This window comes from Papio anubis, chromosome 9, assembly GCF_008728515.1.
Source record: "Papio anubis isolate 15944 chromosome 9, Panubis1.0, whole genome shotgun sequence".
Classification (NCBI taxonomy): Eukaryota; Metazoa; Chordata; class Mammalia; order Primates; family Cercopithecidae; genus Papio; species Papio anubis.
The window spans coordinates 127,093,390-127,110,184 of NC_044984.1; the positions used below are offsets into that span (position 1 = coordinate 127,093,390).

General features: G+C 49.8%; 1 protein-coding gene across 2 annotated transcripts in view; it reads right to left on the reverse strand.

Moving 5' to 3' along the window:
- ANKLE2 (ankyrin repeat and LEM domain containing 2) overlaps positions 1–16,795 on the reverse strand; it is a 37,957-nt gene that overhangs the window by 11,039 nt on the left and 10,123 nt on the right. For both annotated transcript variants that reach the window (XM_003907411.4, XM_009182102.4), the window contains exons 3-7: positions 14,626–14,832; positions 12,078–12,271; positions 11,595–11,783; positions 5,785–5,907; positions 2,884–2,950 (exon numbers count right to left, since the gene is read on the reverse strand). In XM_003907411.4, coding sequence (XP_003907460.1) covers positions 2,884–2,950; positions 5,785–5,907; positions 11,595–11,783; positions 12,078–12,271; positions 14,626–14,832 — 780 coding nt within the window. The remainder of the gene's footprint in view (positions 1–2,883; positions 2,951–5,784; positions 5,908–11,594; positions 11,784–12,077; positions 12,272–14,625; positions 14,833–16,795) is intronic.

A 16,795-nucleotide genomic window follows, 5' to 3' on the forward strand; every position in this document is an offset into this window, starting at 1 on the left:
TTTTTTTTTTTTTTTTTTTTTGGAGACGGAGTCTTGCTCTGTCGCCCAGGCTGGAGTGCAGTGGCACGATCTCGGCTCACTGCAAGCTCCGCCTCCCTGGTTCACGCCATTCTCCTGCCTCAGCCTCCCGAGTAGCTGGGACTACAGGCGCCCGCTACCACGCCTGGCTAATTTTTTTGTATTTTTAGTAGAGACGAGGTTTCACCATGTTAGCCAGGATGGTCTCGATCTCCTGACCTCGTGATCCGCCCACCTCGGCCTCCCAAAGTGCTGAGATTACAAGCATGAGCCACTGTGCCCGGCGCTTATCATAGTTTTTATGCTTTTAATTTTTTTCTAATTGTAAAAGTGCTGTATGCCCATCAACAGTCGACTGGATAAAGAAAATGTGGTACATATCGACCACAGGATATTAAGAACAAGATCATGTCCTCTGCAGCCACATGGATGGAGCTGGAGCTGTGACCCTAAGGGAACTGACACAGGCAACAAAACCAAACACAGCTCTCGCTTATGAGAGGAAGCCAAACACTGAGACACATGGACGCAAAGAAGGAACAACAGTCAGCAGGGCCTGCTTGAGGGTGGAAGGAGGGAGGAGGAGGGACAGGATCGAACCTACACTGATCACCTGGTGAAATAATCCACCCCCTACACCCCGGTGACATGCAAGTTACCGATATTACAAACCTGCATATGCACCCCTGAACCTAAAACGGAAGTTAAGAAAAAGTACGGTAATTTCCATTCAAGAGTACTGAAGGTACTGAAGAATTTCTACTCAAGAGTACTAATTTTCCATACTGAAAATCAGGGTAACTCAAATACTCTATCTTACATTTTAATATCTTATATTTGAATGCATCATATGTACGTTGGCATTTTACAGGTAATGGCAGTTTTTTTCCCTCTTTTAGTGGTACATGAAAAGAAGACATACAGTATATACAGTATACGGTGCATGGTAAGTATACGGTAGAATTTACCTATAATTTACTCATAAAATACTAACGTTTACTTTTTTGGCATATTGATTTGAGTCCCTTTTAACAATTTCTGTCTACAGATGGAACTCACGGTCTCTGGACGGTTTTGTGCCTGGCTTTCTGATCCTATTTGTCCCTCATAACACTTTAGAGCCCCTCATCTTCACACAAGCGTGGGTCTCTCTGAGTGGCGGGAAGGGTGGGATGCAGGACGCAGCCAGCCCTGCAGCAGGCTCTGTGGCATGTGAAGCTAGTGACCAAGGCCCCAGCGTGACCACAGACGCTGACCATGCCTGGGCTTTGCACGAGCCTCAGAAGGACCAGGAAGGAGGTGCAGGCACTCTGGAGGTGCTGTGTAGCTCAGCCCACAGGAACATGAATCTCACAGTGCTGCCTTCTCCTCAGCAAACAGCTGCTGCGGCAGATCTTAGAGGCAACAGTGTTTTACTATCACACATAGGCAAGGACTTCTCGGACAGAAGTGCTTCCTCAATACCATCGTGAAGCGACGCCTAATGTCTGGGTTGCAAAGCATTTCTGACAATGTGGTTTGAAAATCCAGAGCAGACTCTCAGTTCTTCAGGATGTTCTGGCAACACAGCCGCGTGTTCCAAGGGCCTCCAAAAGTTCCAGCTGGGCCTCTGGAGCGAGGCCTCAATGGCCCTGAGAAGGAACTCTCAGCACTAGCAGCATGCAGGATTCATGTCCTGTGCACAGCTACACACGCAGAAGAAGTATAATTAACAAATTACACTTAGGATGGGAAGAGATCGGGGACAAGCAGAGGCTCTTGATACCTTAGAGTGGGGTTGGTACACTTCCATACAAGGTCAGACAGTAAATAATTAGGCTCAGTAGGCCACAAGTCACTGTGTGCTGGGAAAGAACCCGGACAGTGTACAAATGGTGGTCATAGCTTTGTGCCAATACAATTTTATTTTTAAAAGCAGTCATTTGCAGACCCTGCTTTAAATGGAGACAGAGTTTTAGACAGGAATGGAATCCGAGACAGAGAAAAACAGGCAGGAGGGCGAAAGGACCTCAGCGTCTGCTTCAATCTCACCAGCAAGCAGAAGCTCCAGACTTCGAGCTAAGACAGCAAAGAAGAGGCGCTTCTAGACGTGTCATCTTCCAAAATTCACGAGAACAGAGGAAGACGGCAGGGAAAAGCCATCTCTGAAACCAGCCATTTTCACACGCCTGGCACCTACAAACCGCGAGGCACAGGGGCCAACTGGAAGCTGCTGACTACAGGAGGGCGGTCCAGAAAGTAAAGCCTCTCCCAGAGGCGAGTGGGGAGGGAACATCCCAGAGCCAAGGCAGGAGCCGGGCTGGAGGAGGAAGGCGGCGGCTTCGGAACCAAAGGAGTGACGGGGCAACCCCAGGGACGACCCCCACCCGAACACAGGCAGAGGGTGACGGGGCGACCCCAGGGAGTGACCCCAGGGACGACTCCCACCCCAACACAGGCAGACACACAAAAGCCAGGCCAGCCACACAACCAAGGAGCTCTGGGCCCTGCCTCTCCCTGAGCTGTTCTTTGTCAACTGCAGGCTCTACCTGAAGAGAAGCCATCACAATGAAGCTGCTGTGGGAGAGACCTGTGGATCCAGGGGTGAGGCCACGAGAACAGGCAGCGACACACAACCTCAAAAAAGTTCTCTCACAGAAAGCTCAAGGAACAGATACTAGACTTCAGAGAAGGGATAATAGGAAAAGAGGGGGCAAGTGAGCTGGGAGAGCTCAGAAGAAAGGATGATCCCGAGAAGAGGCTTCCGAGGGGAGCCGGCACACGCCCTGGGGGCTAAGGAAAGCAAAGCTCTGCTCTGTTCCCCCAACACTCCAAGGCCCTTCCCACCACGGACCCCACGATCCAGGCACCAACTCCCCGTCTTACCCTTTAAATACTCTCTGATCCGCTCCTTCAGTTCCACAGATTTATTTTTGCTTCTTTCACAAATCACCTATTGAATAAAAAGTGTGTCCAAATCTTATTTGATTGCAATATTTCCTTATCATTACAATGATTTTAGAAAAGTAAGTTTTAAAGTTAGTAAAGCAGAATAGTATCTTAGTGCTAAAGATTTAATAAAGCTCACAATCAAAAAATGTGTGAAGAGTGTAGTCTTTCTAAAGTCTAAGGGGACAGCTCAGAGAACACCCTCTGGGATTACGGGTGGATTTACTTTTCTTCGTCTATTCTGCATTTCTAACCGTCTAAGGAGAGGAAAACACACAAGCACCGTCCAGGAAAAGCAGGAGCGCGTTTCTCACTTTCTCAGGCGTCTGGGTTTCACTTACCAGAAGCCTCATCATACATAAGCTTCTTGTTGTGAGGCTGGGTCAAGGTGGAGCCCCTAACTAACACGGAACGAGAATGTTCTATTTTTGCCACTACAGAAATCAAATTTCTCAGCCTTGGAGAACTGCAGCAAAATACAAACTTGTGCTAGAAACTACAGAAAAACCAACAACCTTCGGCCGGGCGCGGTGGCTCAAGCCTGTAATCCCAGCACTTTGGGAGGCCGAGACGGGCGGATCACGAGGTCAGGAGATCGAGACCATCCTGGCGAACACGGTGAAACCCCGTCTCTACTAAAAAATACAAAAAAACTAGCCGGGCGAGGTGGCGGGCGCCTGTAGTCCCAGCTACTCGGGAGGCTGAGGCGGGAGAATGGCGTGAACCCGGGAGGCGGAGCTTGCAGTGAGCTGAGATCTGGCCACTGCACTCCAGCCTGAGCGGCAGAGCGAGACTCCGTCTCAAAAAAAAAAAAAAAAAAAAGAAAAACCAACAACCTTCAAATAAAAGGAAGGAAAGGAGCCAGCCTGTGAGAGAAACTGACTAAAACTAGGAAAACAACCACATTTTTGAGTCTGTACCAGATTGTAAGCTTTAAAAAGTCAAATGCTTTTTAAAATGCCAGGAGTTAGGCCAGGCGCGGGGGCTCACGCCTGTAATCCCAGTACTTTGGGAGGCAGAGGCGGACGGATCACCAGGTCAGGAGATCGAGACCATCCTGGCTAACACGGTGAAACCCCGTCTCTACTAAAAATACAAAAAATTAGCCGGGCGAGGTGGTGGGCGCCTGTAGTCCCAGCTACTCAGGAGACTGAGGCAGGAGAATGGCGTGAACCTGGGAGGCGGAGCTTGCAGTGAGCCAAGATCGTGCTACTGCACTCCAGCCTGGGAGACAGAGTGAGACTCCGTCTCAAAAAATAAATAAAAAAATAGAAATAAAAAATTAAAATAAAATGCCAGGAGTTTTTAGTTACCAAATGCCATTCTTATGCTGAATAAGTACAGATATTCTCTCACACATACACACACACACACACACACACACACACACACACAAATTAAATCATACATATGCAAAATAATGGCAATTTCTCAGTTGTAGAATTTTCTGGTGAATTTTATTCTTTTTGGTCAAGCAGTATTTTAAATTTTCTATGGCAAGTGGATGTATTGCTTATGCAATAACAGCAGTTACAGAGGGGGTGTAGGAGAGGCCACTGCCACCGGAAGATTCTTACAGCTTTTATTTCTAAAGGGCTGCTAGACCGTGGACAGCTCACAGCTGTAATACACAGAAACATCAAACTTGTCTTTCAGTTCTCAGAAGGTCCAGATACGTCTGGCAATTTGCGGGCACAAAACGTACTTCTGCCCTCTGTAAGGTGCACTTTGCTCAGCTGCTCAGGGTCATGATGAGGCCTGACTGACCACGCTTTTCTGGGTCAGATGAGTACGTATGTGTGAGAAGCTTAGCACAGCGCTTGGTGCACACTGAGCTGAATACAATTTAGCTGCTTTCAGCATCGTCATCCTCACCACCATCGTCACCATCACCATCACCTCTGCCAACACCACCATCATCATTGCGATCTTCATCCTCACCATCACATCATCACCATCACTATCTTCATCACCATCCTCACCACCACCATCATCCTCATCACCACAACCATCACCATCATCACCTCATCACCATCACCACCATCATCATCCTCACCGTCACCATTCCCACAGTCCTCACCACTACCACCATCACCACTTCCTTCCATCCACCACCATTCCTCCACCACTCCCTGTCCACCATCCATCCATCCACCACCATCCATCCATCCTCACTGTCCACCATTCCACAATCCTCCCTTCCACCTTCCTGCCTCCACCATCATCCATTCTCCACTACCACCATCCACCATCCACCACCATCCATCCCTGTCCATCCACCATCATCATCACCACCATCATCCTCCTCACCGTCACCATTCCCACAATCCTCACCACTACCATCATCACCACCATCATCACTATCACCATCACCACCATCATTCTCACCAGCACCATCACCACCATAATCATCACCATCACAACCATCACATCCTCACTGCCATCCCCATCACCACCACCATCACCATCATTCTACCACCGTCATCACCATCACCATCACCACCACCATCATTACCTCTGTTCTCTTTGACTCTGGTCAACTGACGTGTTCAGAAAGGGAACTTGATAAAAGACTGTGAGCTGTTCAAAGCAACTGACTGCCAGTTTTAGGAAAATAAAATCAGCAAACCGGGTCACTTCCTTCCCTCCTGGTTCTACAGATGCATCATCTTCACAAAGTGCATCTGACCCAACAGCCAGGGTTCTAACATGTCCCATAAGGCAAACACACTCACACAGAGCTCCTTGTGGCTTCTCTGTGCCTGTGATAACAGACTGTCAATTTGTGTATTTTCATTTCTAACTCCAGATAGTAACTGCATTTTAATAAGTACTTACATCTTCAGGTGTTTTATCATATTTATTCCTTGGGTTTTTTACAATCAAATGGTGTGACGAAAGCACGTTGACTACATCTGCACTTCCAAACTTACAAGCAAAATGCAACGGTGTGTCATAGCCCTGAAAAAAGGTGCAGAGGAAGCACAATTATTCACACGTGTCTCATAAGGTTGCTCTAAGATGAAAATAGATTATTTATACATTTATTGATTGATTTTATTTTATTTTTTGAGACAGAGTCTCACTCTGTTGCCCAGGCTGGAGTGCACTGGCGTGATCTCGGCTCACTGCAATCTCTGCCTCCTGGGTTTAAGCGATTCTCCTGCCTCAGGCTCCCCAGTAGCTGGGACTACAGGCACCTGCCACCACATCAATTTTTTTTTTTTTTTCAGTAGAGACGGGGTTTCACCATGTTGGCCAGACTGATCTCAAACTCCTGACCTCAGGTGATCCACCCGCCTTGGCCTCCCAAAGTGCTGGGATTACAGGCGTGAGTCACCCCACCCGGCTTCTACTTTTTTTTTTTAAAAGACTCACAAACAAAAAGGCCATATAAGACGCTACTTTTATAACAGAAAAATAACTGGCATTCTAGCACATACCCACTTCATGCCAAGGCTTGAGCTCAGCACACTGACCCGGGTGCCCAGGCCCTGGAGGAGCTTAAATTCTCCATAAACAGTGAACAGCAGCTTTAACCAGTACAGGGCCCAGTACAACGTCATGTAAAACATGCCCAGAAAATGAAATACACAGATGGGGACCACAATCGGAATAAAGCAAAGCCCACGAATTTGGCCTGTACTCAAAGAAAAGTCTCTGTGGCATGTGACACCCAGTAAACTAAACTCTCTTCACTGCTGACGATGCCGCACCACGTCCCGACTGGGAACCCAGGTCTCTGTGGCACATGACACCACAGTAAACGAAACTCTCTTCACTGCTGACGATGCCGCACCACGCCCCGACTACGAAACTCTCTTCACTGCTGACGATGCCGCACCACGCCCCGACTGGGAACCCAGGTCTCTGTCCATGACACCGCGTCACGCCCTCCCTCCCCCATGGGGTCGCAGGTCTCCACACCATCTGCCTGGAGCTCCCACAGCTGCACCTCTGATCCTTCCTTATACTCTGGGCAGTCTCAATGTCACCTTCAAATGTGGCCTATAGACCAGCAGGCCTCATGGTCAACAGTGCCCCTGAGCCCAAGACCTGAAGGGCCAACTCCCTCCCAGGCACCTCACTTGGACATCCCACAGGCAGCTCCACTTCACCGTGTAGAAAACAGAATTCATTTACACCTAGCAGAGCCAGAAACGCCTCCTCACGTCACCTCTGATTACCAAGATTCTGGCTGTAAAGTGTCTGGTGGTATCGTATGCCATGGCGGCCACCCCTAAGCTTCTGCACAGGGAACAAAAACTCATCATGGACCCTGTGGCCTGCACTGACACCCCCGCCTCCACTCCTTGGCAACACAGCCTAGGTCACCCACAAATGTCCTTCTCCAGATCCCTCCCTACCATCACCCACTAGAGGTAATAACCCTTACGACTCGCTCACACGACCCCAAAAAGGTCTGGATGTTTGAATACACCACCACGCTGCCTGCACCCCATCCTTCTGTCCAGGGGCTGGTAAGCTTTCTTGCACAAGGACCAGACAGCAAGCATTATAGACTTTTGAGGCCATCCTGTCTCTGCCACGGCTACCCAACTCCACTCTTGTAGCAGGAAAGCAGCCACAGACAAATCCACAAATGAGTGTGGCTATGTTCCAATAAAGCCTTATTTACACACACAGATGGCAGCTGAGCTGGCTCCTGGGCTGCAGTTTGCTGGCCCCTCCTCGAGTGCAATGATTGCTCTGTGTTCTCCAACCCTCAGGCCCTTCTTCTTTTCTTTTTTTTGGAGATAAAGAAGTCTTACTTTGTCGCCCAGGCTGGAGTGCAGGGGCGCAATCTCGGCTCATTGCAACCTTCACCTCCCAGGTTCAAGTGATTCTCCTGCCTCAGCCTCCCTAGTAGCTGGGATTACAGGTGAGGATAATTTTAGTTTTTGGTGTTTTTTTTTGTTTTTTTTTTGAGACGGAGTCTCACTCTGTTACCCAGGCTGGAATGTGGTGGCGCGATCTCGGCTCACTGCAAGCTCCGCCTCCTAGGTTCACACCATTCTCCTGCCTCAGCCTCCTGTGTAGCTGGGACTACAGGTGCCCACCACTGTACTCGGCTAATTTTTTGTATTTTTAGTAGAGACGGGGTTTCACCGTGTTAGCCAGGATGGTCTCGATCTCCTGACCTCGTGATCCCCCCGTCTCGGCCTCCCAAAGTGCTGGGATTACAGATGTGAGCCACCGCGCCCGGCCCTAATTTTAGTATTTTTAATAGAGACAGGGTTCTGCCATGTTGGCCAGGCTGGTCTCAAACTCTTGACCTCAGGTGATCCACCCGCCTCGGCCTCCCAAAGTGCTGTTATTACAGACATGAGCCACGGCACCCGGCCCTCAGGCCTTTCTTGGTCCACATTCTACTTTACAGGACTGAGGTTCCGGGTCCTCTGCTTCAGAAACATGACCGCCCCCCTCCCGCTTCCCAGGCCCTCTGCCGTGCATCTGGGCAGATGGTCTACACAGAAAGGACGCGCAACAGAACGGCTTCCTTCTGGCCCACCATTCTCCCCACTACACAACGGCCCTTTCCAACCTGTTCTGTACTCGGCAAACCTCACCACCCCGATTTCTGCCTGTTCTTGCTGGGTAACTTCCTGTAGTTCTGGCTGACCTTCTCTCCAGCCCTGCTTCTCACCCACACCGTAATCTTGGGATGTGATCTCTCCAAAAACCCTGGTACTTTCTCAATAGTTATTTTTGGTCCACGCTTTAACGATTCCTACTTTCGGGGGTTATAATAAACAAATGTAACCTGAAATATCTAATTTCAGTAATTTACTAAGTTTTCTTTCTGGACACACACATGCACATTTTCTGTGAATACTGCGTGAAAATAAGAACATGTATTCCTAGTTGAACCTCATTTCCTTACTCAGTTTGCTCACACTCAGCATAACTGACACACTGTGATGTTACTCCCCCTTTCCTAGTTCATGTACACTATTGCTTTTTTGGTAACCACTGTTTTCACTTTCACCCCTTTCTATAATTTTGCTGGCTTGACAAAATGTCAACACTCCCCCTTTTCTCTCTTGTTGATTTAAAAATTATTCTTGCTTTTCAATTTTGCAGCTCAGTCGGGCGCAGTGGCTCATGCCTGTAATCCCAACACTTTGGGAGGCCAACGCGGACGGACCACTTGAGGTCAGGGGCTCAAGACCAGCTGGGCAAATATGGTGAAACCCTGTCTCTACTAAAAGTACAAAAATCAGCCGGGTGTGGTACTGCATGCCAGCAGTCCCACAACTCAGGAGGCTGAGTCAGGAGCATCGCTTGAGCCTGGGAGGCAGAGGTTGCAGTGAGCTGAGATTGTGCCACTGCACTCCAGCCTGGGGCACAGAGCAAGACACCGTCTCAAAAAAAAAATTTTTTTTTTGCAGCTCAACATATCATATTCACTCTGTTATCCAAATAACAAAATTATGCCTCCCCACAATATGCTTCTTTGACACTCTCTTCTACCCACCACAACACGACATTCCACACTCCCGGGTTTTACTAAGAGTTTATAATTCCTGGCTCTAAGCTATCACTGGGCTTTCCTTCACAAAAATACATCAATTCTTTAAGAATTCTTACTTATGCATTGTTCAACCACTGAAAACCATGCCCCTTTCGGTGGTGGGGACAGGGTCTTGCTCTGTCATCCAGACTGCAGTACAGTAGTGCCATCTCGGCTCATTGCAGCCTCTGCATCCTGGGCTCAGGGGATCCTCTCACCTCAGCCTCCTGAGTAGCTGGGGCTACAGGCATGTGCCACCACCCCTGGCTAATTTGTTTTTTAAAATTTTTTGTAGAGACAGAGTTTTGCCATGTTGCCCAGGCTGGTCTCAAACTCCTGGGCTCAAGCGATCTGCCCACCTCAGCCTCCCTAAGTGCTGGGAGGCCATCCACATGAATTTAAACAGTCGTGTACCCAGTTTTACACTAAAGTTTGTAGTTGAAACAGATAACTGTGCTGTCCTTCCTAGGGGTACAGGAAGTGGACAGGGCGGAGGATTTGAAACACTGAGCCAAAGCCCAGGCTCCCTTTAAGAATCATGTTAGTGGCCAGGTGCGGTGGCTCACGCCTGTAATCCCAGCACTTTGGGAGCCCGAGGCGGGCGGATCACGAGGTCAGGAGATTGAGACCATCCTGGCTAACACGGTGAAACCCCGTTTCTACTAAAAATACCAAAAAAATTTGCCAGGCATGGTGGCAGGTGCCTGTAGTCCCAGCTACTCAGGAGGCTGAGGCAGGAGAATCGGTTGAACCCGGGAGGAGGAGCTTGCAGTGAGCCGAGATTGCGCCACTGCACTCCAGCCTGGGAGACAGAGCAAGACTCCATCTCAAGAAAAAAGAAAAAAAAAAAATCAGGTTAGCCCGTCAGAATGTTGAAGGATTGAAGAGCCGCACGCGCTGAGTGGCGTTTCTGACCTCCTCCTTCCCTACCTCGCAGAAGGAGTGCAATTGCCCAGAAAGCCCTATCTGTTCCACGAGCTTCTTATCTTGAAATGTTGAACAAAACTGTCCATTTTCTGAGACCCCCCAGAAAGTAAACTGATTATCGACAACTGCTTAATTGTTGCACTAATCTAGCTTTAACGAAAAGCAAATTCGTTATTTTTTTTAAGCAATGGACTTTTCAAAAATTGAAATTAGGCAAAGCAGCTTAAGCCTCCTAATGAGAGAATATTATTTGTTCAGACTCAAGCTGAAATTCAAGCCTCACATTGCCTTATGCTTTGTTTATGATAAATATATAAGTGAGGGTTGCTTAACAGCTGTGAGCACTGTGTGGGATTTTACACCTGGCCTGCGTGACCGCCTGTTCCAGTTGGGGTGTTGATTTGACTAATACGCTTCATCCCAGTGTATAAAACTTGCTTCTCTTCTCAAGCAGAGCAGCTCCCCTGGCTCCCTACTCTGCCCTGAAGGACTCTTGGGCTCCTGGGGGTGGGAGGGGCCAAGAGAAGGAAAAGCCTGTCTTTAGCACCCTTTAGAAGAGCTGTGCCCCCTTCACAGTGCTGCCTTGCATGGGCCTAGCCTGGGGGGGCACTCATCAGTGACTCCAACTCGCCTGCTTGCTGCACTTGGGATGAAACGATCCCACAGGTCAGGTGGAGGGTGGGGTGTGGGCATTGGCCAGGATTGCTGTCGCCTTTTCTCAAGAGCGAGGAAGATCGTTCCTATTTCTAAGCAGTCACACCCCAGCAGTCTCTTTCTCACACAGTCCTGCATGTTAGGCGCCGTGGTCTGCAGGGGCAGCTCTGTGCCTCAGTGGCTCTTGGCAGGACACTGAGGGCCTGCCTGTGGTGTGCCCAGCTCTGCCACTCCCAGGAGGAGAAAGGCTGCTCAGCTCAAGGTATCCTGTTCAGCAGAGCAAATGTCCTCTGACAACCATGTCCCCAGACAGTTCAGACACCCTTGGGGACAGCACTGCACACACGACAAAGACGCAGGGGCCAGGGAAGCCCAGCACTCGGTGCCCTCTGTCCCATGGGACGTGGTGAGAAGGCAGGCTGCAGGGGTGTAACTATGTGTCTTTTCCCCAAAGTTATTACACCAATGAGTAACTGGTCAATAAAGCATTCTTCTGGGGAAGAAATTTTAAACAATTAAAAAAAGAAAGCGTCAGTGGAGGGTGGGCACGCACCATCTTGTCGGGGGTGTTCAGATACAGGTCAACCACGTAGCGGATGCGCTTCTGCAGCATGGCCTCGTCGTCATCGGGGTACATCAGCCTCATGAAGTCGGGGTTCTCCAGCACGTCCAGAGTCAGCCGGCAGATGGAAGCCTGGTTCTCTTTGGCAGCAACATGCATCACGTTGTACCTGCACCCCTCCTGAAAGAGACCCGCAGGCACTGAGCTCCCATCTGTGACACGTGGACACGTCTGTCGCGAGTGCTGCGATGGAACCGGCCAGGCCGCACACCGACCCAATGGAACCAGCCACGCCGCGCACCCACCCGACGGAACCGGCCAGGCCGCGCACCCACCTGATGCAACCGGCCAGGCCGCGCACCCGTCTGATGCAACCAGCCAGGCCGCACACCTACCCGATAGAACCGCACCTACCCGATGGAACCAGCCAGGCCATGCACCTACCCGACGGAACCAGCGAGGCTGCACACCTACCTGCACAATAGTTGGGTTGTCCCCTGAGCCAATCAGATACCGGGGGTTGCTCCAGATGAGGTCAGAAAAGGTGTCTTCCTCTCCCTTCTCCACAGCTTTCCGAAGCTTGGCGGTGAGGTCCTGCGTGCGGGGATTTTTATAGCTGTTCGCTCGCTCTTTGTTGACTGTTTCTGATTCAGACAAGCACAAACCATCTGTCGGTAAGAGACAGAATTTAAGAAAGATTAGTTTCACCAAGTCACTCATGCACCCTATGATGAGGGATAAGGAGCTTTCCACACAGGCTTCTGGGCCAACTGGGAGGCACAGGTGAGAAACGACGAGATGGGCCTGCGGCCACCAGCCCCAGCATGTAACGGCAGCCAGCACGCCCCTGTGAGCAGAGCAAGTGGAGGAGAGCAGCCAGACCCTGCCGCAAGCTTGCTGGGAAACGCTCTGTGAATGAGGCCAAGTTTGGTGAACTTTGTGTTTTTTCAGAGACAGGGTCTGGCTCTGTCACTCAGGCTGGAGTGCAGTGGCACGATCACAGCTCACTGCAGCCTCGACCTCCTGGGCTCAAGTGATCTCAGCCCCCCAAGTAGCTGGGACTACAGTTGTGTGTCACCACGCCCGGCTTATATCCGTATATATAAATGTATTTTTAAAGATGGGGTCTCACTGTGTTGCCCAGGCTGGTCTCCAACTCCTGGCTTCAAGGGATCCTTCTGCCTCAGCTCCCAAAAATGTTGGAATTACAAGCATGAGTCACCACACCCGGCCAGTGAACTCTGAAACCTTGGTCAGTAGGTGGAGGAGGAATAACGGCAGTTGTGGGCAAGGGAACACTCCCAGCAATCACACAAGACCTTCGATGTGCACAGTGTGGCTGCAAAGGATCACAGGATTAAGGAGCCACCACACCCTGCTGATTTTTTTTGTGGGGACGGAGTTTTGCTCTTTCGCCCAGGCTGGAGTGCAGTGGTGTGATCGTGGCTCACTGCAACCCCTGCCTTCCGGTTTCAAGCAATTCTCCTGCCTCAGCGTCCCAAGTAGCTGGGATTACAGGCACCTGCCACCACGGCCAGCTAATTTTTGTATTTTTAGTAGAGACAGGGTTTCACCATGTTGGCCAGGCTAGTCTGAAACTCCTGACCTGAGATTATCCACCCACCTCAGCCTCCCCAAATGCTGGAATTACAGGTGTGAGTCACTGCACCTAGCCAGTTTTTTATATTTTTGGTAGAAGCAGGGTTTCACCATGTAGGCTACACTGGTCTCCAACTCCTGACCTCAAGTGATCCACCCACCTTGGCCTCCCAAAGTGCTGGAATTACAGGCATGAGCCACCGTGCCCGGCATGATTTCTGTCTTAAAGTGATTTCCTTCTGAGGAATTCTCACAAATTGCAAAGAAGGAAATCTGTACCTGTTAGAAGCCACTCTGGTTTCCATCCAGGAAGCACCTGTATAAGGCTGACTGAGGACAGGCAGATGACTGGAGGGAGAGGGGGCACCATTCCTCTGGAGTACCAACCCGCCAGAGAAGCCCAGACAACTGTGAGCTGGGAGAGGGAGCAGGAGCTGAGGCCAGACGAAAGGTAAAGGCAGAGGCTCTACCCCACACTGACTGTGAAGAGCCTCTTCACACAAAACCCAAGTTCTGAGCTAGGAGATGGAGAGGAGGCAGACTTCGGGCTGGACAGTTCCTACAGACGAGCCCGACTTTTGCAGATGCCCTAGTCCTAGAAGTAGGTATAGCTTCAGGTGGGGAAGGAGACTGCTCTCAGGATCCAAAAAGGCACAGTGGCTCACAAAGGCACAGTGGCTCACGCCTGTCATCCCAGCACTTTGGGAGGCTGAGACGGGAGGGTCACTTGATGCCAGCAATTCGACTAGCCTCGGCAACATGGCAAGACCCTATCTCCATCAAAAAATTTAAATTCTAGCCTGGCCAACATGGTGACTAAAAATACAAACATTAGTTGGGCATGGTGGCGGGCACCTGTAACCCCAGCTACTCGGGAGGCTGAGGCAGGAGAATCACTTGAACCCATGAGGCAGAGGTTGCAGTGAGCCGAGATCGCACCACTGCACTCCAGCCCGGGCAACAGAGCAAGACTCCGTCTCAAAAAGAAAAAAAAAAAGTTTAAATTAGCTGGGTGTGGTGGCGCACGCCTATTTCTCTCCCTATTTGGGAGGGTAAAGCAGGTGGATTGCCTGAGCCCAGGAGTTTGAGGCTGCCGTGGGCCATGATAGCACCATACTCCACTCCAGGCTGGCAAAACAAGACCCTGTCTCTTTACAAAAAGAAAAGAAAAAATCCAACAGGCAGCAAGGAGAGACGTGGGGACAGATGGAAGCAGCCACAGCGTTCTTTTCAGCTTCTCCACTCAAGATGCTAGTTACTGGCATGTCAGCATCAGAGCTAGCGTGGCTTCCTGGTCCACTGAGACGCCATCGACTCTACCCCCATGGAGAAAACAAGTTACCACATACGAGGAAAGAAGGCACAAAACAGGGTGGGATCTATGTGACAGGAACATCAAGATATGAACTGCTGCATGATTTACCTTTCAACCCGTCATTGCTAAAGAGCGGCGCTGTTTTCACAGGAGAAAGTGGTAAGGACGGTCTGCTTGGAGAAGGGAAATAATCACAAATTCCTCTAGCGAATTTCTCAGCGTCTTCTCTGGTAGAAAAAGCTTTAAATCGGGACCCTTTGATCATCTTGACAGCTTGCAATGCTTCTTTTTTATTTTCATAAACATGGATCCTTTCTGGGTAGGAAAAGTAACAAAGGAAAATCAGAGATGAGTGACTCGAGCAGCTGTCACCTGGTCCACCCTGGGCTTCATCATCGGCTTCCATGTCTGCTACCCAGTCGCCCGGCTTAGTTCAGATCTTTTTTTTTTTTTTTTTTTTTTTTGAGACGGAGTCTCGCGCTGTGTCACCCAGGCTGGAGTGCAGTGGCGCGATCTCGGCTCACTGCAAGCTCCGCCTCCCAGGTTCACGCCATTCTCCTGCCTCAGCCTCCGAGTAGCTGGGACTACAGGCGCCCGCCACCACGCCCGGCTAGTTTTTTTTTTTGTATTTTTAGTAGAGACGGGGTTTCACCATGTTAGCCCGGATGGTCTCGATCTCCTGACCTCGTGATCCACCCGCCTCGGCCTCCCAAAGTGCTGGGATTACAGGCTTGAGCCACCGCGCCCGGCCCAGATCTTTAATCTTGAAGAAAAAGGGCCTTAGCTAGCCAAAATAACACAGTTAACAAGCTCAATTGTGTGCGTATATGCATGGGAGTAACATGATACATATTATGTTCACATATGTAATTCTATATGGCAAGATTCTATCCTAAAAACTAAATTTCATATAAAGATCTAAATAAAAATTATTAAAAGGCAAATTAAAAGAAACTATAATGATGTCAGCCAAGAACAAGAGAGAACTTTAAACACAATTTTGAACAGGAAACGCCTATTTTTTTTTTTTTTTTGGAGATGGAGTCTCGCTCTGTTGCCCAAGCTCAAATGCAGTGGTGCGATCTTGGCTCTCTGCAACCTCGGTCTCCCAGGTTCAAGCGATTCTCCTGCCTCAGCCTCCCGAGTAGCTGGGATTACAATGCACCTGCCACCACGCCCGGTTAACTTTATATTTTTAGTAGAGACGGGGTTTCTCCATGTTGGTCAGGCCGGTGTTGAGCTCCCGACCTCAGGTGATCCGCCCACCTCAGCCTCCCAAAGTGCTGGGACTACAGGCATGAGCCACTGTACCCGGCTGGGAATGCCTTTTTAAACATGCCAAGAAACCATCCAAAACAAGATAATTCTGATTATATAAAAATATGAAAGCTCTGTAGTGGAACTATCACAATCAAGTTTTGTATGAGACCATCGTAAATACATAAGATACAAACTATTAGCCAGGAGACAAAAATTTCTGAGCAATATAAGAGAGGAATGGTGGCCGGGCGCGGTGGCTCAAGCCTGTAATCCCAGCACTGTGGGAGGCCGAGGCGGGCGGATCACGAGGTCAGGAGATCGAGACCATCCTGGCTAACATGGTGAAACCCCGTCTCTACTAAAAATACAAAAAACTAGCCGGGCGTGGTGGCGGGCGCCTGTAGTCCCAGCTACTCGGAGGCTGAGGCAGGAGAATGGCCTGAACCTGGGAGGCGGAGCTTGCAGTGAGCCGAGATCGCGCCACTGCACTCCAGCCTGGGTGACACAGCGCGAGACTCCGTCTCAAAAAAAAAAAAAAGAGAGGAATGGTTACTGTCCACTACTGGATAAAAATGGCCATGGTCCAGGCATAGTGGCTCACGCCTATAATCCCAGCACTTTGGGAGGCTGAGGCGGACGGATCACCTGAGGTTGGGAGCTCAACACCAGCCTGACCAACACGGAGAAACCCCATCTCTACTAAATAGAAAATCAGCCGGGCATGGTGGCGCACGCCTGTAATCCCAGCTACTCGGGAGGCTGAGGCAGGAGAATTGCTTAAACCCGGGAGGTGGAGGTTGCATTGAGCCGAGATCACGCCACCGCATTCCAGCCTGGGCAACAAGAACAAAACTCCATCTCATTAAAAAGAAAGAAAGAAAGAAAGAAAAACAAAGTCTACCTTGTGACTCTGTACTTCTACTTTCGTTTTTATAAAAATGAAAACAGGCCGGGCATGGCGGCTCACGCCTGTAATTCCAGCACTTTGGGAGGTCGAGGTGAGCGGATCACAAGATCA